This window comes from Pipistrellus kuhlii, unplaced genomic scaffold (genome assembly GCF_014108245.1).
Source record: "Pipistrellus kuhlii isolate mPipKuh1 unplaced genomic scaffold, mPipKuh1.p scaffold_m20_p_1, whole genome shotgun sequence".
NCBI lineage: Eukaryota > Metazoa > Chordata > Mammalia > Chiroptera > Vespertilionidae > Pipistrellus > Pipistrellus kuhlii.
In genome coordinates, this window is record NW_023425404.1 from 15,746,726 (window position 1) to 15,764,146 (window position 17,421).

At 50.9% G+C, this 17,421-nt stretch overlaps 1 protein-coding gene across 2 annotated transcripts in view; it reads right to left on the minus strand.

Annotated features, from left to right (window-relative positions):
- Window positions 1-1,073: 1,073 nt before the first annotated feature.
- Window positions 1,074-17,421, minus strand: part of PLEKHD1 (pleckstrin homology and coiled-coil domain containing D1) — a 29,337-nt gene continuing 12,989 nt past the window's right edge. For both annotated transcript variants that reach the window (XM_045579318.1, XM_045579317.1), the window contains exons 7-14: window positions 8,610-8,704; window positions 7,164-7,257; window positions 5,556-5,734; window positions 4,609-4,741; window positions 4,153-4,297; window positions 3,668-3,814; window positions 1,838-3,311; window positions 1,074-1,602 (exon numbers count right to left, since the gene is read on the minus strand). In XM_045579318.1, the coding sequence (XP_045435274.1) occupies window positions 3,136-3,311; window positions 3,668-3,814; window positions 4,153-4,297; window positions 4,609-4,741; window positions 5,556-5,734; window positions 7,164-7,257; window positions 8,610-8,704 (969 nt within the window). In that variant the 3' untranslated portion in view covers window positions 1,074-1,602; window positions 1,838-3,135. The remainder of the gene's footprint in view (window positions 1,603-1,837; window positions 3,312-3,667; window positions 3,815-4,152; window positions 4,298-4,608; window positions 4,742-5,555; window positions 5,735-7,163; window positions 7,258-8,609; window positions 8,705-17,421) is intronic.

The following is a 17,421-nucleotide window of genomic DNA, read 5'->3' on the forward strand; positions in this document are numbered from 1 at the left end:
CCACACTTGCTAGGAAGTTTGAATAACCAGCCTCTTCCAGTTGCTTTGGATGTCTGGGAGTGGATCTGTTTCTATATGTCAAGAACACTGTATCCTCTCCCAAGGCCTGGCAAAGGACTTTCCTTCACCCCATCCCCAGGGATAAGAGAAGACAGCAGTATCCCCCCTCCCATCCTCTCCCCTCCTCCATCAAACCTGCAGGGTTTCTCGCTTTGGGGAACCCTTGCAGTGGCTCAGGGGCCTGAACAGCGCCATCCTGGCTCATCACAGAAGCATAAGGTTCCCCAGGGGCTGCTGGCCTTTATCTGAGGGCTCCGGAGCAGCTCCCTCACCTGGTGGGTTTGAATAACTACCTTCTAGGTATACCAGATCCGACACACCCAGAGACTTGAGCAAGTTTCTGTTCCATCTTCCTCTTGGATTGGGGTGTGTGTGTGTGTGTGTCCAAATTCCACGATGATAGTACCTGAGCACCCACAGGCTGCCCAGGTCTGTGGAGGTGGGTGGGATAGGATGGTGGGGGGCAAGAATCACATCCTCCAGAGCCAAGTACAGACAGTGGACCCTTCCCAGGGGCAGAACCCCGTGTTTTACAAGGTTTCATGCTTCATCCATTAACATATCCTTGGGGAAAAGAGGATGACCACGGAACTGTCATCCAAATTGGAACATGTAGGATGGCAAACGGGGGAGCCATTCTGAGACACAGCACAAACCAAGACAGTCCCAGCACAGACTGTCTATATGGCATCAGGAAGTAAACCACATGGGAGAAGCCAGTCATCACTATTTCTTGCTCTTCCTTACATGCTTACAAAACCAAAGCGCGATCTGTGCTCAAATCAGAACACCCAGCTGATGGCCCTTGTTGCATGGGGACATCCAGGACCTCAGGCGGGAACATATTTCTCCGTTAATCATTTAGAAGCCACTCTGAGGAGGTGCAGCAGCAGGGAGTACTTCCTCTTGAGCAGAGAAACTTGGGTGCGGGTTCCAAGACAAACCAGCGTTTCTGTAATCCCACACTTGGCCTGCAGATGGCAACATCTGTTCAGCAATGACCAACCATAAGCAATAGTGCAGGAAACATTTAATAGGCCAAGGAATAAAAGGTTTCGTTAAAAAAAAAAAAAAATCAATATATTTCCAGTAATCAATTTCCACCTTTGCATATTTTCATATAGTATTTTGCTCTTTTTCTATTTGCAGTGCTAGGAACATAGTGACTTTTTAACAAATAAATACTTACAAACTGACCAGTTGGTTGAAGAGAATCCAGATTTGCGTGAGGCATGGTTAAGTACAGGATGAGGCAGACGGAAAGAAACTAGGGATTGCTGAATGTGCTTGGAAAATCATTTTCCTTTCTGGTTAATAATTTGCCCAGAGGGACGGGGGCGTGGAGGGAGAATTCATTTGAAAGTTTCCAAAAGATCTTTCTCTAAGAGCAAACCATTATTAACCAAATTCTTTGAAAACAAAGAAACAAAAAAATAAAACAGTAATCTTGCTTTTATCCATCTTCCCCCTCATTTCAAAGTCCGTCCCACATACATATTAGATACATTATTTTCGGGTGTGTTTAAAGGTTTTACATTTAGACTCCTATTTATTTAAATATATTTTATTTTATTGATTTTTCACAGAGAGGAAGGGTGAGAGATAGAGAGCTAGAAACATCAATGAGAGAGACACATCGACCAGCTGCCTCCTGCACACCCCCCACCAGAGATGCGCCCACAACCAATGTACATGCCCTTTACTGGAATCGAACCTGGGACCCTTCGGTCAGCAGGCCGACGCTCTATCCACTGAGCCAAACCAGTTTCGGCTAGACTCCGATTTATTTAGATGATTCTGAAGCCTCCCCTTCTGCCCCCACCTAGACTCTGAAGAGATTGGCGGGAGCCATCCAAGTCTACCCGCCCCTGAGGAGGGACCACTGAGCTTAGCTTCACTGTCTGTCTCTCAGACCGGGCTCCTCACTCGGTTTTCCAAGCAGCAGAGAATCAGCACCTTTCATACTGAGCCCCCTGATCCCAGAGAGACCCTTTCTGGAGAGACCAGCAGACTCGGGAAGCTGTGGAGGGTGGCCCAGAGGGAGAAGAGCTGGGTGGGCTGTCCACGGGTGAGGGACACGCACCGCCCTCAGCCTCACGGAGGGTGGTGGTTTTCCACAAAAGCTGCGATGGATGTCATCAGGGCCCCCCATGATGGCACGGGGCCAACCAATGGCAACTGGCCATTTCACCGGCCCAGGCCCCCACCTTCCAGGGTTCATGGGCACACGGCTTCACTGGGCAAAGCCTCTGCAGGGCGAGGTGGGAGTAAGGCCACCAAAGCAGGGGCAGCTGGGAGGGAGCAGGGCCGCCAGGGCCGCCTTCACCCGCTCCCCGACTGCCCTGTGTCCTCTGGGAGAGCTGAGTGTCCCGGCTGCCCGGCTCCCAGCCGGCCCAGAGCCCTCCGTACCTAAGCAGCGGGATGAAGGGGGAGGAGAGGGCTCCCTCACCCCCACAGGTCTGAGGCTGTAGAGGGGTGAGCTCACTGAGGAGGGGAGGGAGCTGGGGCCCACAGCCAGGGCCCAGCCTCAGGAAAGGTGGTGCTGTGGGGTGGGGGGTGTCCTGTACCCAGAGCTGCTGCACTAGGTCTTTCTTTCTGCCTCACAATGTAGTCAACGGGAGGGCCCATGACGGAGGGATGTCCATGGGTCGCTGAAGCAAAGAGAGGGTTAGGGAGCCCCCCGGGGAAGCAAAGATCAAGGTGGGGAGGGGAAGCCTTCCCACACCAGGACCCGCAGGTGGCAGAGTCACAGAGAGGTAGACTGGGCACGACCGAGAGCTGTGGGCCTTGCCCACCTCACGCCCACGTGCAGCCAGGCCTCTTCCTGGCCTCACTCTGACAGCCGGGCAGCACCCAGAGGTGCTGGCATAGACCCGAGGGTAGGGCTTGGGTAGGGGTGGTAAGGGAGGTGGCATCCCTGTCCTTTGAGGGTGAGGCGCGGGCCCAGAGGAGAGCTGAGAGAAGCCAGGGGGGATCAGCCTCCCCCAGCACGTCTTCCCAGTCCCCCGGGAAAGACTTGGGAGGCAGGGAGCGGGGCGGGGGGGGGGGGGGGGGGGGACGACGACGACACGGACATCACTTTCCACCCCGGGGAGGAGCGAGCGCTGAGGGCGGTCCGGGCTGGGTCACCATGATGTGGTAGATGGATTCCCGGAAGCGCTGGTCTCGGGTCAGCCGCTTGGCCACCTCCTTCAGCTCCTCTATGTTGTTGGCTTCCAGCTGGGAGGTCATGAAGGACTGGGACGGCTTCACTGGGGAGAGGACGCCCAGCCACTGGTGACGTCCTCCCTCCACAAGGCATGGCCCTGCCCCCATCCCAGCCCACTCCCTCCCTCCCTCACCTGCTGCTGAGGTTCTCCAGCCACCCCCCCCACCCCCCAGACTCCCCTAACCCTGGGAAAAGCCCAAGGCTGGCGGGGGGGGGGGGGGGGTGGGGTGGGGGGGTGGGGGGTGGGGGGGGCGGGGGTAAGGGGAGGGAGAAAAGACAGGTTCAAGGCCACACTGCCCGGCCTCAGAGCCGGGCCAGCCCTCCCACCTGCCCGCTGCCTCCGTGTCCCTGCGGCCTGTGCCCACCCCATCCCACGGGCACACGGGCGCCCACACTCACTGTCATTCCAGGTGCTGGACCGGCGCCGGTGGAAACGGCAGCTCTTGATGCGGCGCGTGGCCGCCTTGTGGATGTACACCGAGTTCTTCATGATGACCGGCATCTTGGCCTCCAGCTCGGCGTTCCGGATGCACTCCTCGAAGAACCCTGCGCCCAAGTTCAGCCCAAGTTCACCGCGTTTCCCTCCGGACGGACGGCCCGCCCCGCCCAGGACCCAGGTGCCAGGAGATGAGAAACACTCAGAGCCCATCCTCTGGGAGACCAGAGCCACCTGCTGGGAGGGGCCAGAACTGCAGGCTTTCTCCCCTGCCGCCTCCCCAGGTCCATCAGCTGAAAGGAAGCAGCATCAAGAAGACGCTGGCAGGCGGGAATCTGGAGAAACGCCACCAACATCTAGAACATCTCATGCACACCAGCCCTGCGGGGGGCATGAGCTCCGGGCCAGGCTCCGCAGGCTGAGGGGCCGGGCACGGGGCTGAGCTTACTCTTCAGATGGCTCACGTCAGCCCGCATCCGCTCCTCCTTCTCCTTGTTCCGCACCTTGGAGTTGAGCCCTTGTTCCAGGCTCCTCAAGGCCGCCTCGGCCTCCCGCAGGCGCCTCTCCAGGTCCATGCGGACCTTCACCTCAGCCTGAAGGGAGGGAGGAGAGACGTGGGTTTTTTTGCGGGGGGGGGGGGAGCAGCTGCCATCTCCCCTGGCAGCCTTGCTTGATCATCCCTGACTCACATGGGCTTTCCCGCCTTTGGGCTTGGATGGACATTACCACCTCCTGCCTCCTGTCGGACACCCTTGACCAGGCGGCCTGGACTCGACCCCACACCCAGCAATGACGCCCCGCAGAAGTGGCAGGCCCGCTGCGTCCCTCCAGGGCGGCTCTATCGCCTGCCCCCGGCTGGCCAGGCGGGCAGAGATAATTCAGGCAGGGATGTGAGGGGAGGCACCTTGAGCTCCTGCTCGGCCTGCTGCTTCTGTGCGGTGAGCTCCTGCAGCGAGGTCTGCAGCGCCTGGGACTGGCTGGAGTAGAACTCACGCTCCTCCTCCAGGGCCCGCGAGCGCTCCTCGTTCTCCTTCATCCTGCCGGGAACGGCACTGTCAGGGCTCGCTCACCCAAGGGGGGTTCCCCTGGGAGGACAGCCCCTCGGAGAGAACTGGCTGAGGAAATCTGAGGCCCAGGCTTCAGGACACCCTAGCATGCACCCAGGTGATGAGGGAGCAGTGTGGTCGGTTGAAGGGTGCCTGTGTTACAGTCAGAGAGCATGAGCCCTGCCGAAACGGGTTTGGCTCAGTGGATAAAGCATCGGCCTGTGGACTGAAAGGTCCCAAGTTCGATTCCGGTCAAGGGCATGTACCTTGGTTGTGGGCACATCCCCAGTAGGAGGTGTGCAGGAGGCAGCTGATCGATGTTTCTATATCATTGATGTTTCTAACTCTCTATCCCTCTCTCTTCCTCTCTGTAAAAAAAAACCACAATAAAATATATTTTAAAAAAGAAGAAGAAAAAAAGGAAGCATGAGCCCTTGGTCCAGGTCTTGCTGGTTCTGTGACCTCAGAAAAGTCCTATAACTTTCCAAGGCTCAGAACTGCAAAAGGGGTCCTCGTCTGTAAAAGGGATCTAAGAGGACCTTCCCAGCAGCCCACAGAGCACTGTTATGCGGGCATAGTGACTGTCTATACAGCTCACACCTCTGCAAGAGATAATGATCCAGTCAGTTCTGGGTAGTGAAGGTTCTCTTCCCATTTGCCGGGAGGGAAAACTGAGTCCTGGGCAGATGGAAGTGAGCCACCTTCCTGGGCAATGGCAACTAGGACCCAAACGTCCCGGCGTCCAGTTCAAGGACAGTACCGACCCCAAAGCCCAACGTGGACCCATGGGTCCCGGGCTCCTCACCGCTTCTCTGCCAGGAGCTTCTCTTCCAAGAGCTGCTGCATCTTCCCCTCGATCTGCCTCAGGTTGCTATGGAGACCCCCACTGGGAGAGGGCTGCTCGCTCGGATTGGCCAGTGTCTGCAGTTGGTTCTCATTCTCCTCCAGCATTTCCAGGGTTTTCTTCTTCTCTATGGAGAGCTCCTGGCATGGAGGGATAGAAGAAGGGAGAGAAGGAAGAGAAAGAGCCTAATTTGGGTTCCCCACCATGGTTTCCCTCACCTGCTTTCTGATTCCAGGGAGCGGTGCCCTGCACTCTCAGCCCTGTATGAGGGACACCTGGGATGTCTCCTTTCTTCCCTTGAAGTAAAAGGCCAACCAAGATCTCCTTCCTCACAGCGAGGCGAGGTTACCCCTCCATCGAGGGAGTCAGAGAGGAGCCCAATGAGGCATCCAGGGGAGGTGGCCCTACTATAACCAGGAGACACCAACACCCCAGGGCACCATGACCCTCTGGGGTGCTTGTTCCTCCAGCGGCAAGAGAAGGAATGTGTTGGGGTCACGTGAAAACACCCAACAGGACCAGACAGAGGGCTGGTTTGTGTTCTCCCCATTTATCAGACTGAGGTCTCGCACATCCCAGAAATTCTGGAGTTGAAAACATTCAAGGGAACCACCTCCTGTGATATGAAATGGAGAAAGATAAACAAATAAAGGCCCCTCAAAACACCCCCCCAGTCAGTGGAGACAGGAGAGAAACCCGTGCAGTCTGTCAGGCAGTTCATTTATTCAGCAAACGTGAAGATCCCCCCGCCATGCCAAACTCACTTTAAGTGCTGGGCTTGGAAAGACCTTAAGACACAGCCCAGTGAAGCTCACAGTTTAAGGAAACACATAGTTCAGTGCCATAAGGAAGTGCTGTGGGAGCCCAGAGCTCAGAGCAAATTCCTGCTACGCAGCGGCAGGGAAGCTTGGCCAACCTGAGGTCCAAGCTGAGCCTTAGAAGGATGAAGGAGTTCTCTGGGCAAAAAAGAGGTGGAAGGACATTGTGTAGAAGGGTCCGTATGGGCAAAGATGTGGAGGATGAGGGCGCATGGTTTCCGGGGGCATGTGGAATAGGGGGTTGGTGTCTGCTCTGGGTATGGAAGGGCAGCAGAGGGCAACAGTGGAGGAGAGGCTGGGGCCAGAGTTGGCACTTGCATGCCATCCTGGAGAGTCGGCTCTTTGTCCTTGATGCATGCCACCGCCAGTTTCTGCGGTATCAAATGGAGGTGACCTGGCAGCTGATGTCCCTTCCTGCTCAGTTTCACCCTGGATCAGCTAAATGAATGAACCACAAGAAGGAAGTGGTGGTAGCCCCACCCCCCATTCTAATCAATCCTCCATCTATATAAAAACGTAAGCACTGAAGAAGGTGGATTTCCGAGGCCATGGTCATAGCAAGGGCAAACTCAAGGGTCTGCTTTGGGCCTCACAAGTCGGCTAGAGTTCCCCAAGGTCCACAGAGAAGAGTCCCTTAGGTTAGTGCCCCTTTGCGCCCTGTTACCCTTGCAGATGGCTCAGTCACTGGGGAAACAATTAGAAAAAACGGTATCACGTGGCCCAACCAACCAGCCCACCAGCGGCCCCTCACCTCCAGCGTCTGCTGCAAGGACTCTGTGAAGTGCCTCAGCTCCTTCTTCTCTTGCTCCACACCCCTGAGGCATCTTGCAGTCAGTTCTAGCTCCCTGTGGGGACAGAGGGCATGCGTATGGCAGTGCCCATCCCTCCCTATCTCCTTTGTACCTAGAAGAGCTTATTTTATCTCCCCAAAAGGCTCAGTGGGGTCCTTGGAAGGCCAGCCCCTCCCCATGGCTGGGTCCTGCCAGCAGATGGAGGGACCCAGGGCTGAAATAAGGGGATCCTAGCCACGTGCTCTCGATACTCGTGCATTTGTCAGCGGGATAAACTCAGGTGAGGGGAGGCACCCACAGGCAGAGAAGCACTGGGGGAACAGAGGGGGGTCTCAACCCATCATCCCTGGGCAGTTCCTGCTGGAACCCACACTCACTGACATGGGACATGGCAAACTCCTTGCTGCTTTCGTAATAGCCTGGACTCCCTCGGGCCACACCTGGTTTCCCCTCCTCCTGTTTGGAATGCCTTCCCCTTTCCCATCCCCAATTTTTCAAATCCATCTTCAAGGCCCAGCTCAGTCCCATCTCTGTTCAAGCCCATACGGATGATGCATATATCTGAATCCCTGGAACACAGGGCTGCCCCATGTTATATCTTATTGTGTTCATGTTTCCTGGGTGTCAGTCTGGTTTCCCCCACCAGATCTTCAGAGAGAGGACTAGTCTTCTGTTCCAGGGTCTGGCACAATTCTGAAAGCGAGCAGGTGTTTGGCTATTTACTTGGTAAGATTCTCAGAGCTTCTCCCTCCCTCAATTATATGTCAAATGACTTCCTTTGTGAGATTGTTGCAAGAGAAGTCTTTCTGGGCTATCACTAATGATCGATAGTGATGAGGACAGTCATACCACCATCACCGTGCCCAGAGCAGGGGACTCCATATTCCTGGGCAGGCTGCACCCAAATGGCCTGCGGGGCTTTTAAAAAATATAAATACCTAGGCTCTACCTTTAGGAGACTCTAATTCTGTTAAATGATTATAATGTGCAACTGGCTTGTACACCAGACACAGGACTAAAGATCCCAAGGGATACCACTAGCCAGAAGGTGAAAGGATTGTTTGAGAGAGACAGGGAATGTTGGGGATCATGGGTAATGGCACCTCCAGACCAGCTTGTCCTGTCTGCCCTGGGAAAGGAAGGAGGAGGGCTTGATGCGTAGGGGAGGCCTGTCTGCACCTGCCCATGCCTCATGCCTCAGTGGGCAGAAGTGGCCTATTCGTGTGGGAACTACAGCTTTTTCCGGGCACACCCCGAGGCCTGGAGCATTGGGAAGAAAGACAAAACCAAGGAGAGAGGACCTCCTGGACGGGGGCCTCCCCAGGGCTGGCCAGCAGCGTTGTTCCTAACGCCGTACTAGCCAGGATGCACCGCCCTCCCGCTCCCCTCAGGGGCACCACCACCACCTCTTGATCTGCTCCTGCTCCATTCTCAGCTCCTGCACCACCTCCTCAAACTGCTGCTTCTCAGCCTCCAGCACCTGGTTAAGGCGCTCGAGCTCCTGAAGAGGATGGAGAGAAGCAAGAGTCACGGGCAGCACAGGGAACCCCCGCTCTAACCCAGGGGCCCCTCTGGCATTCAGCACGGCCTGGGGCATGCGCTGGACCAACCTTGAAATTGAGTCCTGCTGAGCCCTGGTCCCCTCAATGACACAGTCTCCAAACCAAAACCTGTGATGACCTGGGCTCACTCAGCAGGTTGAAGGCAGGGTTTAGAAATCATGCCAGCATTATTTCCTGTGACTGGACGCGATGATAACTCTCCATGTCACTCACACCCTAAGGCACATTGGCTGGCCCTCAAGCCCTGGAGGATAGAGTGGGGAGTAGGTATTTCCACTAAAGATCCCTGAAGTGGCCGAAACCCGTTTGGCTCAGTGGATAGAGCATCGTCCTGCGAACTGAAAGGTCCCGGGTTTGATTCCGGTTAAGGGCATGTACCTTGGTTGCAGCACATCCCCCAGTGGGGAGCGTGTAGGAGGCAGCTGATCGATAGTTTCTAACTCTCAATCCCTCTCCCTTCTTCTCTGTAAAAAAAAAAAAATCAATAAGATATATTTTTTAAAAAGATCCCTGAAGTAACATCTATTCCAAGTGGCAAAGAGAAGCCACTTCCACCCCAAAAGTCAGAGATCAAGAATTATTTTTTCTCACAGCATCTTCGAAGCAATGAGCACAGATGGCAGCAGCCTCCCCTATACTCAGCTCCAAGGGAACAGAAGAGCCAGAAGCCTCCAGGCCACACCAGTCCCTCCTGGATGGCTGACAAGCGTAAGGCTGTCCCATCAGGCATGTGGCCTCGGGGCGCCTGTTTTCTGCGCTCCAAGGGCAGGTGGTGTTGGGGGTACACTTCACGGGAAGCGAGGCTAGAAAGAAGCCTGTTTGTGATGACAGCTTTGCTCCTCCACATTTCACGGTGGAAGGACATTTCTCCTAGATCCACTTTCTTCCTCATCTTCTAGCTCCAAACGATACTCTCGTTTTTCACCTACAGGGGCTTTGTGCTCAAGGGTCATGGAAACCCACCAAGGAGAGGAGCTGGCTGGAGGGGGAAGTTGCCATTGGCTTTGAGGAGATTCAGAGACAGAATAAAACCTAAGGGAAAAGGAAGATCTGATTCCAAACCCCAAGCCCTCCTCCTCCGCTTCTTACACAAAGAAGTTTTTCTTTCTGATCATTATTGTCTCTCTGGGTGTGGCTCACTGAGGGTCACCATGAGGGCTGCTCACTGGCATGCTGATGCCCCTCTGGGCACACTGCACAGCCACAGTGTACCTGCAAAGCTGGGCGGGTCCATGGACTGGCTAAAGCCAATGGTATGTGAGCAGGAGTATGTCACTTCCAGGCAGATGCCTCTAAGAGCCAGGGCCTGACACACTATGTTCCCTTTCCCCTTCCATGGTAGCCACTGTTGCTACAAACGATGGAGGCTAGATTAGCCTGGATCCCTGCGAGGAGATGTGGAGCAGAGCTCCCAGCTGACCCAGGTAACTGAGTGAGAAATAGATGGTCACTGTTCAAAGCCACTAATATTTTGGAGTTATGTGACAATGCAGTAGACACAGCCATATATAGACATAATATAAATATAATTAAAACTTTATGCTTATAAACCTCCCATTTTTCTTTTTATACATTTTATTGATTTTTTTGCAGAGAGGAAGGGAGAGGGATAGAGAGCTAGAAATATCGATCAGCTGCCCCCTGCACTTCCTCCACAGGGGATGTGCCCACAACCAATGTACATGCATTGTACATTGACCGGAATCGAACCTGGGACCTTTCAGTCTGCTGAGCCAAACCGGCTTCGGCAAACCTCCTCTTTTTAATGAAGGAAAAGTTCAGAGTTTCAAAAAATTTGAAAAACCTCTATTTGGATACACTCTCAGTAGCTGGCACTTGGTATTGCTAGTGTCGATAAACCTATCTGTGGCCTCTGCCTGCTGTGGGAGTGCTGCTCAGGGGGCCGGGGAAGTCATAGGCTGTAAGCAACCCTGAGTTTAGACCTGAAAAACCACCAGGGAAGCTAGCTGGCTCTTATAGGCACCCGGCTCTTGTAGCTACCTGGCTTCTGACGGTACAGAAGAGGTCCCCCGGGACCCCGCTGGAGGATGCCACCCACACCTTTGGTTCTTCTCCCCAGAGAGCCCCTTTCTCCAGGACTCTGACTTACAAATATTTCCCTGTACTTACCATGACACTGGGACATCTTCTTATAGAGAGATATATATTTTTATTGATTTCAGAGAGAGGAAGGAAGAGGGAGAGAGAGATAGAAACATCAATGATGAGAGAGAATCATTGATCAGCTGCCTCCTGCACGGCCCCTACTGGGGATCAAGACTGCAACCCGGGCATGTGCCCTTGACCGGAATTGAACCTGGGATGATTCAGTCCACAAGCTGATGCTCGATCTATTGAGCCAAACCAACCAGGTCTGGGATATCTTTTGTAATTGAAAATGGGAGAAAGTAAATTATTAAAATGCCATGGAAATGTCCATACACTATTATAAGAGTGTAAATAAGTACTAAGTTTCTCAAAAGCAATTTGGCAATAGTCATCAGGAATCCTTTTTACCCCCCTAATGGAATGTGTTTCCAGGAAACTAGCTCATCTAATCGGGAGTCTTAAAGGTTTTTGCCCTTGGCATCACTAATTCCACCTACAGGAATCTATCCTAAAGATATTAGCCCAGCCAGTGTGGCTCAGTGGTTGAGCACTAATCTATGAACCAGGAGGTCATGGTTCGATTCCAGGTCAGGGCACTTGTCTGGGTTGTGGGCTCAGTCCCCAGAGTGGAACGTGTAGGAAGCAGCTGATCAATGATAATCTCTTATCATTGATGTTTCTATCCCTCTCCCTCTTCCTTCCTCTCTGAAGTCAATAAAAAAAAAATTAAAAAAGAAATAATCAGAGGCCCTGGGTGGGTAGCTCAGTTGGTGAGAGTTGTCCCAATACAACAAATTTGCAGGTTTGATCCCCAGTCAGAGCACATGCAAAAATTCAACCAATGAATTTATAAATAAGTGGAACAACAAATCAGTTTCTCTCTCATCAGTAAATAAAAATAAAAAATAATTTAAAAAGAAATCATTATAAAAGTAGATCAGGATTGATGTATAAGGATACTCACTGCGGTGTAATTTATTATAGTGAAAACATCCTAGATATCCCAAAACAGAAGATTAATTAAAGGAAACATCACATATTAACGAATCAGGACATGGTCACTAAAACAGATGTTTCCAAAGAATGCCGAATGACATGAAAAATTGCTGGATGTACAAGGTTAATAAAGGTATAAAGAAAAAGCAGGCCATAAAATGGAATATCTGATATGACTCTATTAAGCTTAAGATATGTATATATGCACAATACATTTTTAAAAGATGGAGAAGAAACACACAGAGAAGTTGACAGTAGCTGTCCATCAATGGTGAGATCAAGGGTAGATCTGTTCTCCACAGAGAGCATGGTCTCTACCATCAGTAAAAGGCTCTGTATTAAAGAGGAAAAAGACAGACACTCTCGGCCCCGGCTGCTCACTTCTTTTCCGCCTTTCATTTCACCCGTGTGGCTCCTAAATGAAGCTGACGCCGAGGTGCAGCATGCTGATTACAGTGAAACCTCCACCCTATAAACTCAGAGCATCCAGAACCTTCTGCTCCTGCAGCCCAGGGTGGCATGAGTGTTTGCAGCAACCTTGCCACCGCTGAGGTCCACTAAGACCTGCTTCAGCGAAAGCCTTTCTCCATCACACAGCGCTGGTTCTGACTCTCGGGCCTGACTGAAGTTGCAGGGGTATAAGGTTGGAAAGAAGTCACCAGATGGCAAATCCCAGCTCAATGAAAGAAAGACCTTTCAAAACAATGGAGCCATGATCACAGGATCAGGATCAATATCCATCAGGAAGGTCAGCAAAGAGCCTCACCTTGAAGTGGGAGGTGTCTTCCGACTCCACGAGGCTGTGTTCTGACTGGAGCGCCCCAGGAAGTAAGAAACCTGCTGACTGCCCCTGAGCACTGAGGTTTCCCATGGGCGTGCCCATACGCACTCACAGTTCAGCCAAAAAAGAAAAAATAGGCAGGCTGCCCTCCTCCAGGGAGTGAGAGCTATAAGGACACAGGGAGCCAGGGGACACCAGAGGGACCTGGGACTAAGGTGGCTGCCCCTGCACTCTCTGCTCACGCCCTTTCTGCTACTTGGAAGGTATCAGGGCTGCACCATCTCACAGCACACATCTGCATGGGCCAGTTCACCAAGCACTCCCTGCTTTCTATTTCATTGAGTCTCACAGCGGCCCAGGATCTAGGTAGCATAGCCATTACTGTTATCAGATCATCGCAGATGGGAGAAACTGAAGGTCCGAAAGACTAACTAGTCCCAGGCTATTCAGTCAGTGGTAGAGTTGAAACTCGATGGCATGGCTCAGTGGTTGAGTTCCAACCTATGAACCAGGAGGTCACGGTTTGATTCCTGGTCAGGGCACATGCCCGGGATGTGAGCTCGATCCCCAGTGTAGGGAATACAGGAGGCAGCTGATTAATGAATCTCTCTCATCACTGATGTTTCAATCTCTCTATTCCTCTTCCTGGCTCTCTAAAATCAATACAAATATAAACAAAACAAAACAAACAAACACACACACACACACACCTAGAATCTGGGTCTCCTGATCCCACACCTTTAGGCCAAGCAGCCTCTCAGAGACCAGAGAATCTCCATCTCACCTCTGGGCCATTGTCCCAATGCCTTTCCAAGTGGCACAAGGCACACCCAGACAATCTCCATGACCTGGGGTGGGCAGGGGAAAGTGCAGGGGACAGGCAGATCCATTCTATGGATGATTAAGTGAAGGAAGGAAAACACCTTGACAGAAGGACTCCATGAGTTCTATTCCTGATCTGGAGCAGGCAGCTGACCTGGACTGCAAGCCTGGGCACAGCACAGTCCTCTCCCTCCAGCCTGCCCAGAGCAGCCTTCACCTCGGGAACCAGCTGGTTCACTCACATTCTGTACCCAAAACCCAGGGGTTCCCAGCTGATAGGCTTCCCTCCTTCGGCGTGCTATGGCTTTAAGCGAGGCCTGTGTGCAGTGGGCCCCACTGCCCTCATTTCCTGGCTAAAGACCTAGATAGAGTGTCTAAATTTTCCTGCGGCTGACTGCTGCCCCAGATTTAGCCTCTCTGATGGATAAGTCTGGCTTCTCCCTGCCAGTGGCTGTGTCTGTCACTCCATCCCATCCCCTGGCTTCCTGAGTTATCTGTCGTTAAGTTACTGACAATCCACCGGAAGTCTCACTTCTCAAAATGTACAGAACGGCTGGGAAACCTCAACAGAGGAACCTAGAATGAGAACCTGGAGACACGGAGGCCCGCCCGCTGCTGTCGCCATGCCAGTCCTCAAACCCATGCGCTCCTAACACAAAGCCTCCGCAGGTTTTGGTTTGGGAGTTTTGTTTGGATTTTTTTTTTTCTTTAATCCTTACCTGAGGATATTTTTCCATTGATTTTTTTGGAGAGAGTGGAAGGGAGGGAGGGGAAGATAGAGAGAGAAAGAGAGAGAGAGAGAAAGAAATCTCAGTGGGAGAGAGACACATTAATTTGGTTGCACCTGCCCTAAGCAGGGTAGGGGATCGAACCTGTGACCCTTCAGAGCACAAGTTATGCTCTACCATTGAGCCACATTGGCCAGGGCGGATTTGGATTTTTTTTTTACCGTTGTTAATTGACAACATGATTCTGAAGTCCAGCTGAAAAAATAAATGGGCAAGAATAGCTGATAAATTTTTGGAAGAAAAATGAGGGTGAATTGTCCTACTGGATTAGTCAAGATGTAATGTAAAATTACAAAAATAAAAAATGTTCATTCATTGTTAAAGGATCTTCTTTAAGAAGAACAAAAAAAAAGATAAAAATATGCACAATAAAATGATAATAAATACATAGCTATCAACTACTTTAAATGCAAATGAATTAAATGCTCCAACCAAAAGATGTATACTGATAGAGGCTGAATGGATAATAAAACAAGACCCTTACATATGCTGTCTACAAGAGACTCACTTCAGATTGAAAAATATACACAGACTGAAAGTAAAGGGATAGAAAAGTATATTACATGAAAATGGAAATAAACAAACAGCTGTGGTAGCAACATTTATACCAGACAAAATAGACTTTAAGGCAGAGACAAAGGAGGATCCAGCAATTCCACCTCTGGGTGTGTATCCAAAGAAACCCCAAACACTAAATCAAAAAGATATATATCCATATGTTCACTGCAGCGTTATTTACAAAAGCCAAGTTATGGAAGGAGCCTAAGTGTTCATCAATAGATGATTGGATAATTAAGTGGTGTACATATACAGTGGAATATGATTCAGCCATAAAAAAGAACAAAATCTTGCCATTTGCAACAACATGGATGGACCTATAGGTTATTGTGCTGAGTGAAAAGTAAGTCAGACAGAGGAAGACAAATGCCATACAATTTCACTCATATGTGGAATCTAAAAATAAAACAAAAAAAAAGCAGAATGGAAACAAACTCATACCAGTAGGTGCAGAGAACACTTTGACGGTTGCCAAATGGGAGCATGTTATGGACATGGGTGAAAAGGTGAAGGGATTAAGAAGTACAAATTGGGCCCTAGCCAGCTTGGCTCAGTGGATAGAGCGTCAGCCTGCGGACTGAAGGGTCCCAGGTTCAGTTCCAGCCAAGGGCACGTGCCTGGGTTGTGGGCTTGATCCCCAGTAGGGGGAGTGCAGGAGGCAGCCAATCAATGATTCTCTCACATCATTGACGTCTCTCTCTCTCTCTTTTCCCTTCCTCTCTGAAATCAATAAAGAAATATGTTGTTGTTGTTTTTAAAGAGAAGTATGAATTGGTAGTTACATAATGATCACAGGGATATAAAGTACAGCAGAGAAAATATAGTTAATAATCTTATAATAAGTATGTGTGGTGTTGAAAGGGTACTAGATTTATTGGGGTAATCACTTAGTTACATAATGTCTAATCACTGGGTTGTACCCTGAAACTAGTGTAATATTGTATGTCAACTGTAATTGAGAAATAAAAAAATTTAAAGTTAAAAAATTTTTCATTCACTGAGTCACTCCACACACATTTATGAAGCACTCAGCCTGGGCCAGGCACTGGGAATGTCTGGGGTACTGTGGGACATGACTGTATGGCCTGTTTCAGAGACCAGTAAGGGGTGGCTGGGAAGGGTGAGGAGTAAGCAAGAGTCAGGTCAAGAGTCAGGCAGAGCCAGGGCTGATGGCCCGGCCCTGTGACTGGCCTGGGAGAGGACCAGGAGAAGCACCTGGGCAGAGAGAAGTGGCCTCCCTCTGTGGGTTCTCTGGGCAAGCCACCCTGCAGTGCTGGGCCACAGGCAATTCACGTGCAAGATGGGCCCATAATTAGTAACAACTGACTGTAATACTAACGAACACAGATATTCACTAAGCACACATTATGTGCCAAACATCATCATCATTATTTTTAATCCTCACTGAGCACAAGCTTAGAGAGAGGAAGGGAAAGAGAGAGAGAGGAGGAGAGAGAGGAACATTGATGTGAGAAACATTGATTGGTTGCCTTTGTACATGTCCCTTTCAGGGCACAGAATGATGCTCAATCAGCCGAGCTACTCAGGCCAGACAATGTACCAAGTTTTTATATTTAACATCTCACTTCATCCTCACTACATCCCTAATAAGATCAGTTCAATTATCATCCCCATTGTTTTACTTTGTTTTTTAATATATTTTTATTGATTTCAGAGAGGAAGGGAGAGGGAGAGATAGAAACATTAATGAAGAGAGAGAATAATTGATCGGCTGCCTACTACACACCCTATTCTGGGGATCAAGCTCGAAACCTAGGCATGTTTCCTGACTGGGAATTGAACTGTGACCTCCTGGTTCACAGGTTGATGATCAACCATTGCGCTATGCCAGCTGGGCTATTATCCCCCATTGCTCATGTGAGAATATTGATGCTCAGAGAGGTTAGGTAACTGGCCCAAAGTCACACAGCTAGAAGTGATGAAGATTCAATACACAGCCAACCTGGCTGCTAACCACTACCTTACTCTGCCTTCCGGGGGGAAGAAATGATTCCTCAGAACAAGCAAGGCCCAATGATGCACGGAGATTCCAAATGAAGTGGACTTTACCGGCTCCCCACCCTGAAATGAAGCAAGGGCCTCCTTAACCCCATAAAGCTGCCTCAAGCCAATGCTTGGTCCCCTCCGGACTTGTATCATCGACATTTCTCTAAATGAAGGAGTCCCTGAGATCATCCAACCCAATCACTCTTAAGGTGCCAGAAACCCCCTAACAGAGGCCACCCCAGCCTCCTGTGAATATCGTCAGCGGCAAACAGCTCATTACCTACCAACACAGCTAATAAAATTGGGGATGGCTGAAACCGGTTTGGCTCAGTGGTAGAGCGTCGGTCTGAGGACTGAAAGGTCCCAGGTTCGATTCCGGTCAAGGGCATGTACCTGGGTTGCGGGCACATCCCCAGTAGGGGGTGTGCAAGAGGCAGCTGGTAGCCGTTTCTAGCTCTCTATCTCTCTCCCTTCCTCTCTGTAAAAAATCGATAAAATATATTTTTAAATAAATAAATAAAAATAAATAAATAAAATTGGGGATGGCTTTTTCTCTAGGTGGTCACCTACCCCTCTACTTTCCTCTCCAGGCCTT